At 44.1% G+C, this 19,597-nt stretch overlaps 1 protein-coding gene across 17 annotated transcripts in view; it reads right to left on the minus strand.

Moving 5' to 3' along the window:
• CD44 (CD44 molecule (Indian blood group)) overlaps positions 1-19,597 on the minus strand; it is an 87,505-nt gene that overhangs the window by 37,448 nt on the left and 30,460 nt on the right. For all 17 annotated transcript variants that reach the window (XM_029915770.1, XM_029915772.1, XM_029915776.1 and 14 more), the window contains exons 2-5: positions 14,648-14,813; positions 10,814-10,947; positions 3,933-4,001; positions 1,529-1,759 (exon numbers count right to left, since the gene is read on the minus strand). In XM_029915770.1, the coding sequence (XP_029771630.1) occupies positions 1,529-1,759; positions 3,933-4,001; positions 10,814-10,947; positions 14,648-14,813 (600 nt within the window). The remainder of the gene's footprint in view (positions 1-1,528; positions 1,760-3,932; positions 4,002-10,813; positions 10,948-14,647; positions 14,814-19,597) is intronic.

Genomic DNA, 19,597 nt, shown 5'->3' on the forward strand with positions numbered 1-19,597 from the left:
TGGCCTAAAAATGGCTTGAATGTTAATTTCATCTAGTTCCTAAAAGATATATTTTGTCATGATTTTCTTCCTTGGTGGGAAATAGTACCTTAGAGTAGACTTGATTTGCCTCTTGCTGAGACCACTAATTGTTATGTGTGCCGACATCTGACAAAATTGCATGCCCAGATGATAGGCACCTTTGGCAGGGTTACTTTACCAAGGCAGGGCACTCTAGAAGTAGCAGGCAGCCAGCAGCACCGCCTGCTTGGTTTGCAGAAGCTCCTCTCAAGAAGGGCTCTCCATGGGACAATAGACAGTGAGGTGACAATTCTCAGAGAGCCAGTGATCTGGGAAAGCATGGGCAGGTTTAACACATCTGCTACCTCAAATGCTTCAAAGAATCTGCAGAGAATGACCAGCCTTCACGTCTATTTGTTCCACCCCCTCGGCGACCTGTTCACAGACATTTCAAATGCTGGTGAGCAAGTAACCTTACATTAAGTCATAGTGCTCTGGAGGTTGCCCTGGCACAGACAAGGGCCCTATCTTGAGCATTCACAAAGCAGTAAACTTCTGCCACACTCTGAGGACCAGAGTTCCAGCCTTCCAGAGGCCCAGACAGGAAGAAAGAAAATCCACACCATACCAGGAAAAGTTGCCCAAGAGGCAGATGCCCTATTTCAGTTTGAGTAATCTTCCACAGAAGGAACGCAGCCAATCTGAAAACCTGTTTTAAAACAAACCTTAGGGGAAAAGCAAGAGGGAGGCAAAGAAGGAGATAAGGGGGCGATGCAAACACTTTCCAGTGAAAGTCGGCACAAAGGGCAAAAAAGCCCTCAAAGAAATCGAATGCAATGTTTACATATTTCCACTCTCGCAGTCCTAGAGTAATGAATTACCCACATAACCAAGCAAGTATGAACAGCCTTCCCCTACAGGCTGGGATATACAACTTTTAAGTAGATTTAATGTGATCAGATAACTCCTTCAGATACGCTTCCTTTAACCCAAAACAAAGGGGTTGTTTAGTAAATCATAGGTGATGAATATGACTGAACAGCGTACCATCAATAAAACAGCATAAATCAAGTTAAAACATAAAAACATAAAGTTCGGTGGAAAAACGCAGATGGAATGGTATGCATATATTATGACCCCAACTTTATGAAAACAATCTTATCCAAAGGTGGATAAGAACAAGAAAAACACATGTAAAAGTAAAAATAGCTTCTGTATCATGCTTGAGTTCTCACCATATCCCTGAGACAAGAAAACAAGAAAAATTCTTCTAAAAACACTTCCAATATGGCACCTCTTATCCCAACGTAAGCAAAACAGAGGAGAAGATGGAAAAAAATTGTAGGCAGTAGCAGTCAATGCATACAGGCACTGACAGCCATAATAGCCCACCTCCCCAAATGAGGTCATCACCTTCTAGAGACAGAAGACAATCAACACACAAGTGAGGGCCCGTCCCTCAGGAAGATCAGAGACGTTTCTGCAAACAAATCGCCATTGGAAAGCCACAGTGATTCATTCTCCTTACTGGTAATGGCAGTATTCTCTGGGTTGTTGGACACCCCGGGACTGTCTTGGTCCTTGGTCGGGTATGCAGTTGGAAAGTTGGTGTGGAAAATGTAGCTTCCTGAAGTGCTTCTTTCACTGGACGATCCGCTGCTCACGTCCTCATCCGTGGGGTTGCTGGGGAAGATGTCTTCCGGGTTAGTTCTGTATTCACCCGTCTGGGAATAGCGGGTGCCGTCACGGTTAACAATAGCTGAGAGAGAGAGAAGCACTCTCAGAACTTGACAGCAGACATTTTCTGAGTTTAGGAAAGACTGTGTATTATCAGGTAAGACAGTGACTTCAAAGCTATTTTTCTTTGCTATTAAGCAAAACAACGCTTAACTACCTATCTAGATGAGTGGGGGGAGTAGGTGATGCACTGAGAAAGGGTATTCTCCCCTGCCCACCCACGCCTCCTGGAAATGGGGAGGAGGAAAGAGGATGTGTTTGGAAGTGTCTGTATTTGAATCTCAGCTTTGTGTGCCTCTTGACAAGGCTGGCACTGAGCTTCAGTCTTGTCATTTAAAAAATGGGAAGAGTCCTACCTTCTGTTATGAGCATTATATGATGCATTGACTGTAAAGTGCTCAGCATAGTATCCAAAATTTAGCTGGTCTCAGAAAATAATAATTCTCCCACTGTTCCTATTCTCCCTTCTCAAGGACATGTAAAATTTGCTACTATTGATTCCATGTATTTCTAGAAAAGATTGGAAGTAGGAACAAACAGGTTAGTAGTCTCAAGAGGGAATATATATTTGCGAATCCATGAAGATTCTTTCTTTCTAAGGGGCAAATGTTGTCAGTCTTTGGGAACTCTTACTCTGGCTAAGGGATCAGCATACATAACTAGTGACAGAGGCCTTGCCCATCCACAGTGACATTCAAACTTGAATTTGAGAAGCACAAAGGCATATAAAGATCAAAATCTGTGATTTCAACAAGGAAATGGCTAGAATAGATAGGCGGAGAAAAAGCAAAAATGAATTCGTTCATTGTTCCCCTAAAAGGATTTGCTGTCTTTGTCAAGCCTGACCCACTCACCACACAAGTGTGCATTTAGCTGAAATTATTTTCTGCTATATTGCATTGGACTAAATATTCCTTTTGTCCACCTATCTGGCTTGCCCAAGTGGAATTATTAGTAAAACATAAAGTAAAAAAATATTCCAAAGCCTCAAATAGCCCAATAATCTCTGCAGATGAAGATTTGATCAGAAAATATGCTGAAACTCAGATAGGTTTGGACTTTGAAAGGTATTGCTGGGCACCAAGGAAATGGGATGTCTATTGAACATGACCATGGGCCAAGCACTCATTAGACATATTACCTTTCTTCATTTTCTTTTCAAATCTCACCTGTTGTTCCATTATCCAGATGAGAACACTGAGGCTCAGAGAGTATAAGTCATTCCTTTAAGATTACCCAGGTGGTAAGGAACTAGACTGAGACAGCACATCTCACCTTGTGGCCCTCCCCTTCCTTCTGTGAAGCACAGGTCAGGGACAATTTTTTTATATAACAGTGTCAGGCTAGATGTGTGTGGCCAGGAAGGATCTCGGCCTTCTGCCACTGCCACACTTGTTCCCTCATAGACTAAGGAGTCTGGCTCTTAGGAGGCAGAAATCAGGCCTCCTCAACCTTATAAACTTCTCAAAAAAAAATGAGGTTCAGAGGCCAGAAGATGAGGGTTAATAAGCTGACCTCTTTGAAAATTTTGGTTGAGATTTTCTATTCTAATAGAGTGCCAGATGCCTACTTCTTGGGATAATCAAGATGAGTTTAGGTGGATGTGATATAAATAATGTTGAAATCCCTATTAGGACATTTATGCCCTTTATAATTATCTTTCAATACTACAATTAAACATAAAATTTAGGGGACTGGAATGCCTCTCCCCCTAACACTTATTAATCCCCTTCTATGAGAGAGACAATAGCCCAGACTCAGAACCTTCAACAGTTAGAATTTAAGAAGGCTACTTAATTTGTCCTACATTTTAAGTATATTTTTAAGGATACCTTCAACTTATGACCAAGATTGGGTTTTCCATTTGCAGGGTTTTTTTTAAATAAATATAGCTTAAGTAGAAAATAATGGACCAATTGAACACAAAATATCAAGGAAATGATTTTCCCATGTATATAGAGGGGCCAAAAAGAGTGAAAGTGGTTTCCGAATGACTGCGGTTTGAGGAACAATGTGTTGGGGTCAACTAAATTGCAGTTTCATGCCACTGCAGGAGAAAGGGAAGGGGCAGTGAATCACAGCCAGTATCCCTAGCTGAGGGAAACAACTTCTACTCAGATGTGAAACACAGAAAATGCACCTGATCCTTTTTCCAAGAATGGAGAAATGCAATCAAGGTTAGAAGAGATACGTACTTATGGTAATTGGTCCTTCAAAGGCATTGGGCAGGTGTGTGACCGATGTACAATCTTCTCCAGGTGGAGCTGGGGAATACCAAAGAAAAAAGGCATGAGAATACTAAAAACTATGAGCAAAACTGATTTCTGTTGGTTAGGATGGGGTTTTATTAAAACTTACCACAAATAATTTTCTTTTTTTATTATTGAAATATAGTTGACATACAACGTTACATTAGTTTTAGGTGTCCTAAATAGTGACTCATAAAGTCTACACATTACTCAGTGCTCACCACGACATCTGTCACCTTACAAGGTTACTACAATATCAGTGACTATTCCCTATGACGTGCCTTTCATCTCCATGACTTACTTATTTTATAACTGAAAATTTGTACCTCTTAATTCCCCTCACCTATTTCACCCATCCCCCCACGCTTCTCCCCTCTGGCAACCATCAGTTCAGTTCTCTGTATTTATGAGTCTGTTTCTGTTTGTGTGTTCATTTGGATTTTAGGTTTCACATATAAGTGAACTAAGTAATTTTCTTTTTCTGGAACTTGATGAAGTCTCCAGGAACTTCCCTGACCTTTGGGACACATTTTCCATTTTCATTTACCTTCATACATTTTTGGAGCTTTCTTGTTTCTCTTTCCACCCTAACAGATTCATTCATTAAACAAATACATATATATGTTCTCTGTCAGGTGTCGTGGAAAGCTGGGGATATTATGGTAAATAAGATAGACATGGTCTTTCTCTAATGAGGCATACATTAGAAATTACTTTTTAAATTTTCTATTATAGAAATAATGTGGAGGGTTGCTGGGGTGGCTCTGTTGGTTATGCACTGATTTCAGCCCAGGTCATGATCTCACAGTTTGTGAGATGGAGCCCCGTGTCAGGCTCTGTGCTGACACAAGGAGCCTGCTTAGGATCCTCTCTCTCCCTCTCTCTCCATGCCTCCCCCCACTTTCAAAATGAAATAAACAAAAAAGAAATAAAAGTAATGTGGGAGCATTGTAAAAACATTTTTAATAAAGAATTGTGTGAACTAAAATGAAAAAATCACATGCAATCCCAGTACTCTACAGAAATGATGGAAACACATGACAGACCAATATAATCAACTGTTTGTCAACATGAACCACATGAGAATATGCAGCTTAAAATAAGCACCAAGAGTTCGCTTGATAGAAATACTTCAAAACAAACTCATCTTTAGTGGTTTTTAGATGCCCTGATGTGTTGATTAATTTAGCTGATTCCTAAGCCTACTCTGTGTAGACTTCTTTCAACATATAGTTAATGAGGTAGGTTGTCCACCACTGGTCTAGGTGCCCAGACTATTTTCTGAGACCAATGTGCTGGCATATCCCACCACGGGGAACCCTGGCTTCTTTTTCTTTGTCTTCCAACTGTCTTCTACTTTCCCCTCTTCTTCAGGAATAAAAATTTCTGACTGCATCTGGGATACTCCTAACCAGAGACACGACTAAGTAGCTCTCTGAGAACACTGCATTAAGTCCTGTGAAAACGCCCTGAAAATTCCACCGTGCATACCTGAGCCCTAAAAAAGAAGATCGAAGAATGCCTTAGCCAGGCATAAATTCTGTTCTGTTTATGCCCAAAAGCTCTATTTGGTAACTAGAGTTGGTATTGAGCCCCCAAAATCAGAAAGCTTTAAACTGGCTTTGCTATTGTAGGGTGTTTGTATCTATTTGTGAATTATAGCTTTTATACCATGTGTATGTGTGTTTATGTGCCCACGTGAATGCACCTGTGTCCAAAATGACAGCTTATTTGTTAGGCTGGTTTCTTCCTAGAGTTGCTTCTTAGAAAAGAGGAAGGAAGAAGGGGATGGATGAATGGGTGGATGGATGGATGGATTGATGGGGGTAGGAAGACTGCTATCACTAGCAAGGCTGTAATCATAAGTATTTTAAGTGTTCTACCACAAATTAATGGGTAATCATAACATAACATCGGTAAGGGGATGCCCTTTACCTACCTATTTTTTTGGCCTTATAGTGAAACTAACTGGCAGCTTTATATTTTCAACTTGGGGAAAAAAAAAACAGGTTTTAGGAAAAGCCATTCTTGCAAAGGCTAATTAAAAGATTTCTCAGAAGAGGGTCTCAGAGAAAGTCACCTCCTCAGTAAGGCTGTCACCACCAGCCAGCCCCTTACCAGTCCCCTACACACACTGCCATCACGTGTTTGCTTGCAGCTTTTCTTCTGGATCACTGCTCTCTCAAATTATCTTGTTCGTTTTACTTGATAGTTGTTCATGGCACATCTCCTAACCCCTATGTAAGTTCTACAAGATGAGCAGTGACCTCATCTATCTTGGGCAGAACACTTATGTGTGATGGGGTCAGAAAGGCACATGATAAATATTTGTTGAATGAATGAAAGAGGAAATACCAATATAATTCCCCACAGGCCCATTCTTCCAGGAAACATATCTACCTAAGAGGTTAACACTCCAAATGCACTGCCGTTATACACAGGTCAAACAATGTTTAGATTAGCCCAGAATGGAAATACCATTAAGAAATACTTTTTAAAAAAAGTTTTAGAAACATCAGTTTATTTATTCATTTTAAGCATTACTCAGGTGACAGATAAAAAAAAATAAAGCACAAAGATGAACATGTTCCTGTCCCTGTTTTTGAGGAATTCACAAGGTCATGGGGAACAATAACAGTATTCCTTTAGGTTTTTACAGCTTTCAAATAATTTTTCCAATGATTTCCTCATTTAAAAATCAAGACAAATAGCCAATCTGGGAGATCTTGAAGAATAACTATCCTGTCTCTTGTGGTAACGCCACCAGAAACTGGTCTGACCTGTGAGATGCTTCTTTCCTTTAATTTTCAAAATTTTCAAAATTTGTTTTATTGGTGGTAGAAGAAGGAAGCACTCAAGTGGGGGCAGGGGCAGAAAGAGAGATGGAGAGAAAGAGAAGCTTAAACAGGCTCCAGGCTCGATATGAGGCCCGATCCCATGACTCTGGCATCACGACCCCAGCCAAAATCAAGAGTCAAGCACTCCACTGACTGAGCCACCCAGGTGCCCCAGGGATGCTTCTGATACTGTCACGTTGCACAAATCCAGAAACAGGTTTTGGAGGATGACCTCGTAATGACAGGGATCTAACAACAGTCCCCAAATTCAAACACAACTACAGGCAACAGCCGTGCCCTGGGAGGGAATTTCCAGGAGTTAGGTTGTCACAGAATGGGGCACGATGTAAAAAACACCAGGACAGTTTTGTAAATCATTAGCGCATTTGTTCCAATGGCGCCTCTTCATGCTCTAGTTCATCTTAACTTTTATAAAGAACATCAGATCTGCCGAGCGCACTAGGATGAATGGTGACCCAAATGTGCAATTAATACCTTCACACTCCCATGTCAGACAGCAGGGGTTCACCGACAGTTTTCTATTCTGTTTAATGAGCACTGCACTGCTGGGAGAATCAGGACTGATGAGCTTTTCCTGAGCCCGTGGAGTCCTTAGGAGGACTCTGGGGTGGGCTTTCTGGAGGGCTGCATCTCAAACTTTGCCTCCACTACAGCTAAACAGCCAAGAGAGATGTCAATTATTACGTCAGCCAATGACTCGGTGCCAGGTAGAAAGACATCATCCTCAATGCCTGATACATTCTAAGTATCCAATAAGTATTTGTTGAATGGATGAGTGAGAGAAAAGACAAACGAATGTAGAATCTTCTCCTAAACACCTTCTTCAAAAAAGAATGGGGTGTTTTGCTGGAAGCAAACTTGAAAATTGAACTGATTCAAGCCAGTTCTGTGACCTGTTAACACAGAAGTCACCAGACTTGTTCTGGGCCTTCCTGAGAGAGGAGGCAATAAAAATAAAAATCATGGAGCCTTTCCAGGGTCTGCCTTGTTTTCATTTGTAACCCACAGGCCATGTTTTACAAAAATACTGCTGAAACTGTAAGCACAGGGAAGTGGCATGCTAAGATGGAGCTGGCTTTGGTCCCTTAGACCAAAAGGGTCTTGTGGGCGATCACATTATTGGGTCTTGACCACCTGCTGGCAACTCTCAAGCGAAGTTGGATTCAAGGATTTTTCCAATGAGATTCTTTGCATAGAGCAGAAGGTTATCAAGACCTATAGCCCCTTAGCACCTCTATCATCTGACTCTAAACCAAGACATCTGGTTATCCTGAGATAAACAATCTTCTCCAGCTTCTTAAATTTTTTATTTTGTTTTGTTTCATTGTTTCAATGAAATTACCTCCCAAGACAAGAAATATGGCTGCTGGTTCTTTCTCGCCCTACTTGCCCAGCAGAATACTGAATACACACAGTTGATCAATAAGTACTCTTTTTAAAATTTAAAGGAAAACTGGGGCACCTGGGTAGCTCAGTCAGCTAAGTGTCCCACCCTTGACTTCAGTTCAGGTCATGATCTTGAGGTTTGCAGGATCGAGCCCCCTTTCAGGCTCTGCGCTGACAGCTTGGAGCTTGCTTGAGATTCTCTGTCTCCCTCTCTCTCTGCCCCTCCCAAACTCATGCCCCCTCTCTCTTTCTCTCTATCAAAATAAATAAACACTTAAAAACAAAACAAAACAAAAAACCTTTAAAAAACTTAGAAAAGCAGCCTATCTACATAGAGTAAATTTGGATAAGAGAAAAGGAAATCTTCCCCTTAAACTATACTACTTTGCTCCGGCCATCTTGGTATGAACACACCCCCTGAACTTCTCCAACTTTTCCGCTGGACTAATGCCTCCCCTGCAAAGGAGAGGAAAGTTGATCAGTACTGTTCACTCCCTTCTCTGAGGATAGGCCCATCCTTGCGGGCAAAAATAAGGGCAGGGAGAGAAGTCTCCGTAGTAACTTGTCTAGATGGCTGCGATTCCAGGCAGTAAAACGGTGTGAGCTTCTAGCTTTTTGAGTTAAGGTTCTTTCCAGCAAGTGATCCTAAGTCGTCAAACAGGTGAGACAACGTGGAAATGCAACAACATAATTTATTGCATACATTCACCCAACGAGACTCAGTGGGAGAAGAAACAGTCAGGACCCAGAGACTGGGGTATGCAGTCCCATGGTAGCCTGGTCACGTGTGACCAACCCCTTCATCTAAAACACAACGTCTCCCCAAAGCCCTCCTCTGACCTCTGGAGATAAAATGAGCTAGCTAGACCACATGTTTCTTTGTGTCTTTTTCTCCTTTACTTGCATGTGGCTTTTTTCAACATCATGTCATTACACAGACATTGTGGATATAAGTGTGGGAATGGGATATGGGCCATGTACTGTTTAGCCTCATTTGGACTCTCCTCTTTTTGGTTAAACTTCATTTGCACTCTTTACTCATATATCAGGGAAGAGCAAACACTGTAGTTTTCTTCTCTGTGTTTTGAGTGTCCCTCCCATAGGCTTAGGGACCTGCATGTATTTGAAATAATTTATTGGCTTCACACATTCCATTTCAACTATTCAGCCCTGAGACTTTGTCTTTCTCCTAAGTTCTAGACTTCTCCTTTGACTTCCCATTCCGATCCCTACTGGTCACGGCCACAGTGGGTGGTCGGAGAGTGAAAGCTACTGACATAATCTCCCAAATACTCTGATGCTTCCCCTTGCACTTAAAAATCTGTGCAGATTTGATATTCTACTACCATATGTGACATCTGTGTTTGTCTCATGCAAACAATGCCTTAAGTCACGTATAATAATCTGTGTTTGTCTCATTCAGATACTGTCTTTAACTGCTCTCTAGCTGATTTAACATCATCCTTCCCATCTTTAAGGAAAACTGACATGCCAGGAAGACATGTCAAGTTTATCTTGTGGTTCCATCTTCCCTTCACACAATCTAAAACCTTCCTAAGGGACAGAAGGCCCAGGCTGAGAAGTAATTAATCAATCAACGTTTGATCGTTGGCGTTCAAAATTTGACATTTACGTTTTTGACCCTTCTCAAAAGACGCTGAAGACACATGATGCATGTATCTTGAAAACTTCTTGAATTTTGCTGAAGCCTGAATGAGACTTATGAGCATGAGTTTCTAGGCCAGTGGTTGGAAGCAGGTCCCTTAGGCAGGGAGCGGGGCCTGGCCAGCAGCCCAGCATTCACATTGTAGCGTGTCGTTCTTATTCTTCTGTTGTCAGGCTCTCAATTATTGGACAAGGAAACTCAGGAAGGTCAAAGGCTTACAGTCTCTCCTCCCAGCTTTCTCTCTAGCCCCAACATATAATAAATACCTCTAAGCTAAGCCATTTGGCTTATACACCAACACTATCATTAGATTTATGTCACTTCTTTATTCAAAACCCTGCAATGACTTCCCATCACACCAAGGGTAAAATCCACATTCTCCATCATGACCTACAAGGCCTTATGTGATCTGGCCCCTGCCTACCTCTCTGACTTCATTCCTTGGCATTCTCGCTTCTCATAGTGGGGCTTTATCTACCCTGGCCTTTGTGGTGTCCTCAGAATAAGCCATAATGCCCACACGCACACACCTGGCTTTGCACTGACTGTCCCCTCTGCCCCTGACTTCAGTTGGGGCTCTCCCAAATGCACCTGCTCACAGGCACCTTCCCTGGCCACCTTCTTAGAGAAAAGCCTCTCTAGCACTCTGAAGCCCCCGGCTCTACTTTCTTTTTTAAATCTCTTGTCACTCTCTCCTATCATCTAAGGCATTTAATATTTCTCTGTTTCATATCAGCCTCCCTGCCTAGAAAAGAAGCACCCTGGAGATGAGGATCTTATCTCTGCTGTAGAAATAGGTAGTGAGCATCTGTTATGTGAATGGAGGCTTCACGAATCCCTACTTCAGCCAAGCTTGAACTACTATTGGCCACACTGCAAGCAACCCAAAACGCAATGACAATCCACTCGGAACCAACCTGAAGCATTAAAGCAGTACGTGTCGTACTGGGAGGTGTTGGATGTGAGGATGTACACTCCTGTGTTGTTCGCAGCACAGATGGAGTTAGGGTGGATACGGGGGATCACCACATGCCCTTCTATGAACCCGTACCTGCAAGAGACAAGCAAGAGGTCATCCACCTGCAAGGCTGTGATGGGGATTTCATAACATGCCATCAACTGCCATCTCACATGCTGTACTGTTTCCTTCAGTTCAGCCCCGGGGATGACAGAGGTTTCAACAATTGAGTAGCATGAAATCCAAAAACAACAGCAGAGGGAGAAGGAAGGGGATCAACACAGCTGATTTGATTTAGAGCTCTATGCAGAGCTTTAAAAAAGAAAGACGCATGAAAGGAAAACCTGATTTCAAATAAAACACATGGGCAGCAGTGTCAAGTCCATTTGAACACACGGGGGGAAGCCTGAATCACAGAAGGGGGAAGAACGGGCCACTTTATGATGTGAGATCCACTCTGGTTCTCCGTCACCTTCACATATTCCAGGAAATACATCAAGTCACCAGCTCCCATACGACAGGACTAGGTGGCTCTTTGCTTCAGCTCATGAAAGTCAAAACTGCCTTATTTCCCGTCCCTTCCTCTTTCTTCCCCACCTCACCTTTTCCTGTGATGCCCTTCCTCCAGACTCTGTTACTGCAAACACAGGACTAGGTGTTTATAGCCAAGGTGTTTAAAGCCTTGTTTATAGGCTAGAAACACAATACATTTTGCCTCACAAGCATCCCAGGCATAATTTCATTGCCGGTGGAAGTAAATTGACTGTCATTAAAATGGAAGTAATAGTGAGCAAGTAAGTAGATAGTGGTGCCTCATTTAGCTCAGGAATTTTCCGGAGGCAGCACAGTCAGAGAAATGCATCAGCCCCCTCTGCCCCCATCAGAATGCTTCCAGGAGGAGGGGAGCAGATCCAAGCCGGAGGTCCCTTTGGATACAACAGACAGCACTGGGCCTCTTGTGTCTGCGTCGCAGAAGCTAAATACTGCACGATCTCTCCGGAATAGAAAATGCCTCAAAACAAGATGTGGGCTGAGAAGGAGGTGGCAGCAGGGGTAGGGCAAAGAGGACGAGGTTAAATCCAGCAGGCTTCTGAAATTGCAACGCTGGCTAAAATGCTCAGCGTAGATCCTTTTAATCTTTCCTGCCAGAGGCAACAGCACAGTGCATCGCCCTACAAGACCCACGGAAACGGCTGTGAATTTGAAATGTCTGAGAACATAGAACTCATTAGGTCTATGTTGCAACTGCAGCGCGTGACTAATTCCCCATCTGAAAGGACAGACTGGTTTCTCCAAACTCCTGAGCTTGGTGGGCAGAAAGAGAGAAAGCAATTAAATGTTAATAAGTTTCCATATATCTGGGAAAGGCTACTAATCAGGGTGGGGCACACAGAAGAGAATGGCTGCTAAGGTTTAATGGGAGCCTATCTGTCCTGTGGCAGATACCTGATTCATAGCTACCAGGGCAAAATTATGGAAATGTGTTTTGCAACACTTACTACTTGCTATGGGTAGAAGGATAGGTTTCTTAGGTACCTTTGGTTTTTCTTTTTCTTTCTTTTTTATTTTAAACTAAAAAAATTGTTTTGGATGTTTATTTATTTTCGGGGGAGGGTGGATGACAGAGGATCTGAAGCAGCCTCTGTGTGAACAGTGCAGGGCCTCACACGGGGCTTGAACTCACGAACTGTAAGATTGTGACCTGAGCCAAGGTTGGATGATTCATCGACTGAGCCAGGTACCCCTTTTTCTTTCTTTGTTTCTTTTTTTTTTAATTAACAATATCGTTGGTGAGCCTACTCCTCACCCCACCCCTATCACATTTGGGAGATCTGTGGAATACTGACATTCTAGAATCTGCATTCCTTTGTAAGTTATTTCTGAGTTGTTGCCACATCACACCCGACTGCCACATTTATGTGCCCACCATACAGAAGCTGGGATATTAAAATTTAAATGTGTGTATATTGCCCCTGGAGGTAGCTGTCCACAGGGAGGAAAAAGCTCAACAAATCCATGCACCATGCTTCGGCCCTCTTGCAGTCCGCCCTTGGGAGGGTCATTAAATTCTGTCCCTGGGCTCAGGCGAAGAAGCAGCACTGGGATCTGGACTCCTCCCCGTGCACACAGGGTGGCCCAGGGTGAGCTGCCGCACTTCTCCAAGCCTCAGTGGCTTCATTCAGAAGGCGGAGAAATAGGATTGACCCAGGGTGCAGTCTGAGGATTGAGAGGACGTGGGCGAGGGGGCAGCAGGGTGCCCAAGCCCAAGTGCACCACAGTTAGCCAGTGGGGGGTCGGAAGAACTTCCCTCATTTTCAGCAGATGGGAACAGTTCCGAGTTTCCTAAGTATGTCTTGCCTGTATTTCACAATTAAAATTCAGCTTAGTAAGTCTACTTTGTTTAGGCCAGTGGCCTTGTCAGGGCTGTGTTTAAACAATTAGCCTTGGGAGCAGAATAAATGGATCTGCTAATTGGCCTTTCTGCATTGCAGCCTGCAGCTGGGATTTGGAAGTGAGCAAAGTTTCTTCCTTTCCTCTTCTCCCAGACCTCGTTCTGAATCCACACAGACATCTGTGCACATCTGCCCTTTCTTCCAGAGCAGTACTGCTCCGTAGAACTTCCTGCGGTCATGGAAATGTTCTATACTCCGTCCGATGCAACAGGTACTAGTCACCTGCAGCTCACTGATCACGTGGACATCGACAGCGCCACCGAGGAACCAGAGTTTAATTTTATTTCATTGTCGTTAAGGGTGACCTGCCACGTGTGTGAGCGGCTACCTTATCAGTGCAGTTTTGGAGTAAAGACTTTCCTTTTCCTCTTCCACAGGATTGTCTACCACTCCTGGGCTGTAGCTAAGGCTGAGGATGGGTGTATTTAACTCACGTCTCATGGCTTAGATAAAGGCTTCTGCTGCTTGACTTTTAGAAAGCAGACTGTGTTTGTATGCATGCGTGTACTATGAGAAAGAGGAAGCGTGTTACCTAATGATACACATTACAAAAACAGGGGGAGGCTGCCAGCCAGGTGGCAACTTCAGAGCAGTTGTTCACACTACCCAGAGCTCTTCTAGTGAAAACAAACCAAACCACTTCACCGGGGCTGTCACCACTGGCGGCTCTTTATGTGCACTGCTCACCACAGGGCCACTGGAAACTCAAAACCAGAAGGCCACTGCCTGCTGTGACCGTCCTGCAGCAGAACGACCATGGGCACTGTGAAGTCCGGTGCAAGGTCTCTCAGGAGGCCTTCTGGGTCCCTCTGACCACTTCCCAATCACATGTAATAACGTGTCTTAATAATCATCATGCTCCTTTATTTACAGTCTCAAAGCAGAGCAACACAGAAGAGAAACAAATGAGAGACAGAGAGGGAGAAAAAGACAGAAAGCGAGACAGAGAGAGGGAGTTGTTTGAAAAATCTTGCTTTGAGCCAAGTCTGCAGGGCCAAGACTCCACCAGGCACGTATTTATTTTAAACACTGTTATTTAGTTTAGGTTTTCTTGTGGTTCCGACAATGATATTGCACCCTTCTTCAAAGCGGGGAGAGCGCTGTGGAAGCACTTTAGGCAAAGAGGATTCCAAACGTTGACCCTTAATGGCTTCCTCTGGGCAACCCCACTATGATTCACAAAGGTGTCTTTAGCCGGCTTTAAATTCCAGTTGTCCTACAGGTTCCAGGGTGACGTGGCCAAATTAATAGGTGGGGCCCACCCTTGCGGCAACCATCCATCCATCAGCCGTCAGGGAGGAGCCTCCCGGTTCTAAGCCCCGCCCCCTCTTGCCTCTCACCTGCAGGTCTCAAACCCGATGCTCAAGGCTTTCTCCATCTGGCTCATGGTGGGCAGGGTGCTGTTGAAAGCCTTGCAGAGATCAGCAGCCTCCGTCTTCGAGATGCTGTAGCGACCGTTTTTCTCCACGTGGAACACACCTGCATATCGGCAGGTTATGTTCAGATCTGTGGATGAAACAGAAATGTTAGATGCTCCTGCATACATTCCCGGGAAGGGTAAGACGTGTGCTTTAGGGTAGATTCATTAAAAAGACTCATTTAAGGGGTGCCTGGATGACTCAGTTGGTTAAGCATCTGACTCTTGATTTCGGCTCAGGTCATGATCTCACTGTTCATGAGTTTGAGCCCCCCATTGGGCTCTGTGCTGACAGTGCGGAGCTTGCTTGGGATTCTCTCTCTCCCTCTCTCTTAAAATAAATTAACTTTTAAAAAAGACTCATTTAAAAAACCTCTCTGCTGGCCAGAGCCTTCCACATTCACATAGCATTCCAAAGCCCCACGCATTCAGCTCAACGCTCAGCTCAGACACGGTAAAGCAGCGTCACTCTGACTTTCTCTCTATCAATTGCTCTACAACCAAGTTTTTAAAAAGCATAGGATCTATTTCTGATTATGAAAGTAATATAACTTGTAGAAAACCAACAAAACTCCGGGAAGTAATGAAGGAAAAGCAAGGCCACCACTAAGAAAACTACTACCAATACTAAATGTTTTTGCTCTATCTTCTTTTAGTTTTCTGAGTGTGTGTGTATGTGTGTGTGTGTGTGTGTGTGTGTGTGTGTGGTTGTGTATATACTTATGCACTTACATAGTGAAAATGGTACTAAATATACAGTTTTTGATTTGGTGGTCTTTTTTCCCACTTAATGCTATATTATGAGCATTTTCTCACAATCATGCAGTATTGCTCCCATAACTTACAGCCTCTAAGGGCTTCTGGTTGTACCCAGAATAAAGGTCCTTATCATGGTTGATAAGACCTACATGAGCTGGCTCCTGTATCTCTCTCTAACCTTTCGTAGCTCACACTGCTCCAGCCATCAAGCTTGCCTTTAGCTCCTTTGGACATTCTGAGCTCTTTGCCACCTTTGAATACTTTTATCTGCCATCTCATCCCCTCTGTTTGGAATGTTTTGTCCTCAGATCATGACCCTTTGTGTTTTGGCTCCACGTCACGCCTTGCTTCCCTGAACACTGTTATCCAACCCACAGTGTCTCCCTCACTCATTCTGCTTTTGTGCCTACACAGCAACTTGTTTATTTATTTGTGTGTTTATTCTTCTCCATCCACCCTTCCTGTGACGGAAGGGCCAAAAACAGCAAGACCTTTTCTCTGTTTATAGTGTTTCTCTAATTCTCACAACAGTGTGACAGAGAGTAGATGTTCAACCAATATTTACTGAATGAATCAATGACTCATTGAAACTTCCTAAGAAACACACTCAACATGTTGACAGAGCCAAGATCAGTTGCTGGCTCCCAAGAGTCAGTGACATTTAGAATGAAGCCCAATGTCTATTAACTGGTTAAAAAATGATTTAACCTATGAGCTTCTGTGCATTTTGCAGACATTAACCTAAAATCTCAATAAGGAGCTGAAAAATCGTCTGAGTCTATCTGATCCTGTGTAATCATCTCAAAAGGCTTCCATCCCCTTCATAGAAAACTCATTATCTCTCTAGGACTATTATCCCAAGTTTGCATGTCAGTAAACTCCAACCTAGAAAGGTTAAGTCATTGAAACTGCCCTGGTGAAGCATTCTTCCTCAAGCCTCAAGGGCAGTCCTTTCCTAAGGAAGCTCACCTTCCTCTGTACCTACACTTGGTGGCCAACATGCCAGGCCAGGCACCACATCATTAGTGGGGGGCCAGGTCTGGCTTCAGACAAAACTTACTTTAACTCAGACCCTACCTCTCACTTGGCCTGCTCCAGAGGTGGCCAGAAGATTCTGTGGGTTTATTAATTAGAAAGTTAAGGCTCAGAGAAGTGAGTTGCCCCAGGAAGCAAACATTTCTGTCTAGAGCCTGTGGTTGACTTCCTGAATCTCAGCTGCTTTGGTCTACAGTTCTGAGCCAGTAGCCAGTGGGGAGGGAGGGGGAGGCCTGTTCCTGCAGTGTCCCCACACCCTCAGCACCTTTGGAGTTCCGTGTTACATCATCTTCCACCCTGACAGGTGAATTGTATGCATGTCTGTAGTGTTTATAGGCGAAGAAACTGAAGCTCAGGAAAGGGACACAACTTTTTGAAGTCGCCCAGCTATTATGTGGTAGAGCTGGGGTCTTATCTTAGGTCTGGGTCATACCCAACCCTCCCTCCAAACCATTTCGCTGTGTGCCCCGGGATTCCTTTGTATCCCTGGAGCAAGTCTGGGCTCTAAGGGGGAGAGGCACACCTACACAATTACTACATGAGGACTAAGACAGGGTCAATGTTACTGCATTGGATGGACAGCAAGCACTTTCTCCTTTCTGAGCAGGAAGCCGGCACCAGCCACCGGCAAACGGTGTTTGGAGATCACAAAATGAGATGATGAGAGAGAACCAAAGCATTTCTATATGAGCTTTCCAGACCCTGAAAATACTAAAAGAAGAAACAAGAAATGGAGCTTTGAAAAGACATCAGCCGATATCAATTGCTTCTCTCTTTCTCTCTCTTTTGGTATTAGCCTGAAGGTGCTTTTTCAAAAGCATCAGAACTAAGTGGAATGGAGAGATGTGTTTTTGTTCGATTAATTCCTTCTTGGGTCTACTGGTGTCCTTCTGGAACCTCTCACACTTGGCTGATGAGGCAGGAACACAGAGGGGGGAAATGCAGGAGGCCCTTTTGAGATATTGTTTGTTCTCACTGACATTTTCACCTTTGGCCTTTGTCAGCCAATCTGCACACTGGGGAAACCACGGTGATGGCCCTTCCGGCAGCTCTCCCTGGCTAGCCTACAAAAAAGTAAAACACAGCCTCCCAACCAACTCCTTGGAGGTGAGGCTGCTGGGGGAGACTTCAGCAGATGGCAGGAGAGGCGACTGCCTGGCAGCGCGTGGCCAGGTGGCCACCGTCACCCCCAGGTTAAAAATAAACCACCACTGACAGTGGTTTGGAGCTGAATGGCAGTTTCTGTCGTATTAAAATTAATTCTAGTTTGCCACCTGGCATCCAGAACATGCAAATGCAAAAGGAACTGAGACTTTTGAATAAAATGCCTTGAGTCCCATATGCAGCGGCCGGCCTGACCGTCCAGACAATATGTGCATGCGCGGTAGGAGCCTGTCTACACAGCAGAGCGCACGGAGTACATGTGGTTGCAGGTTGTGTGTACCTGTCCTTCCAGCCACAACAGGGGGAAACAGGTAAACTCAGCCTTCAGCCATCCTCGACTTGGAGGCATCCGTGGGCCTGCCACACAGCAGGGATCTGCAAAGGGCTGTGACGAGAATGAAGAAATCCTGTGCAGACTGGAAGTTCCGGCTTCCATTTACCTTCATCTAACACACAAGGTCCAACTGCTAACGCTGATGGATTCTAGCCAGCGAGGGATGGTGCCTGAAACTCCACTTCAAGTCAGCTATCCCCGTGAGGGCTTACAGTACTTCCCCTCTGAGTCCCTCTGACCTTAAAAGGAACTAAGCCGTCAAGGCTGTGTATCCTTTAATAATTTATGAAGACTTTCCAACAGGCTTCCTTAACACTTATGCAAACCCAAATTATGACTCCAAAGGATACTGATAATACCAACAGCAATGACAGTAGCAAATATGCATTGTGCACTTAAATATATGCCAGACGCTCCTCTAAACGCTTTACAAGCACTAACTCATTTGATCCTTAAAACAACGCTACGAGGTAGGTAATATTATCCCCACTATGTACAGAAACTGTGGTACAGAGAAGGGAGGAAACATGGCCAGGTTCACAGAGCTAATAACGATGGAGCTGGGATTCAAATCCAGCTAGTTTGATACCACGCATCCACGGACTTGACCACTAGGCTATTACTCCCAACCCCGATTTAGGTAACTTTTTATGACCTCCCAGCCTCCCCAGTGCATAGCTGAGAATATTCCCAAGGTTTGAGTAAACTTAAGAGCAAAGCTGAGGTGTATGTAGCCATGGACCACGGGGCACCAGCGTCACTGGCCGTGGCACTGACCACACCACAAACATAGAAGCAGGGCTTCCCAGATGTGTGTGCGTCTCTCCCGAAACATAGAGACTTATGTACTTAGGGATCTGTTGTGACTCAAAAGGCGAATACTGAATGGCCAATTTTATCCTCAAACAAATGTTTCCAACTGAAAAGAAGTCAAGAATGTTTTCCGTTGAGCCCTCTGGTCTCCAATAAATTTCCTGTATCATGTAATAAGTAAACTTTCCCAAGTCCCTCCCTCTGAGAGACCCAACAGGCAACAGTAACTATTCAAGGCCACTTCCAGATTCAGGGAGGAGCCTCTCTGGAGAGAGAATTGCCACCCGAGCTGCCAGAACACTTGTTTCTATAGGAGGCTCAGAGGGGTCATGGAGTCCGGCACCCAGGGATCTCATCGACCACAGGGGAAGAGGTATGAGTGCTCATCTTGTCTAGCGTACTCCCTGGCACCAGACTCACAAGCAGGTTGGTAGTTCAGCTTAATGAGGACCCTCCCACAGCTGGGTTCAAATCCTGACATGGTCACTCACTCCAGGTTATAAGGCTAGGTAGTTCCTTCCCCTCTCTGATACTCTGTCTTCTCAACAGGTTGACAATACCAACCCTACAGGGTTTGATACGGTGTTTGGCACGTAATTAGAATCAATGGTATTGGATACCCACTAGTGGCTTATGTACTTCAGCCAATTTAATTCTCACAAAAATGGTATAAAGGAGGCACTATTGCTAAACCCATTTTAGAGACAAGAAAACTGAGGCACAAATAGGTTCAATAACTTGCCCCTGGTCATCCAAGTGGGAAAGGCA

The sequence above is a fragment of the Suricata suricatta genome, chromosome 11 (assembly GCF_006229205.1).
Source record: "Suricata suricatta isolate VVHF042 chromosome 11, meerkat_22Aug2017_6uvM2_HiC, whole genome shotgun sequence".
In the NCBI taxonomy this organism is placed as follows: Eukaryota; Metazoa; Chordata; class Mammalia; order Carnivora; family Herpestidae; genus Suricata; species Suricata suricatta.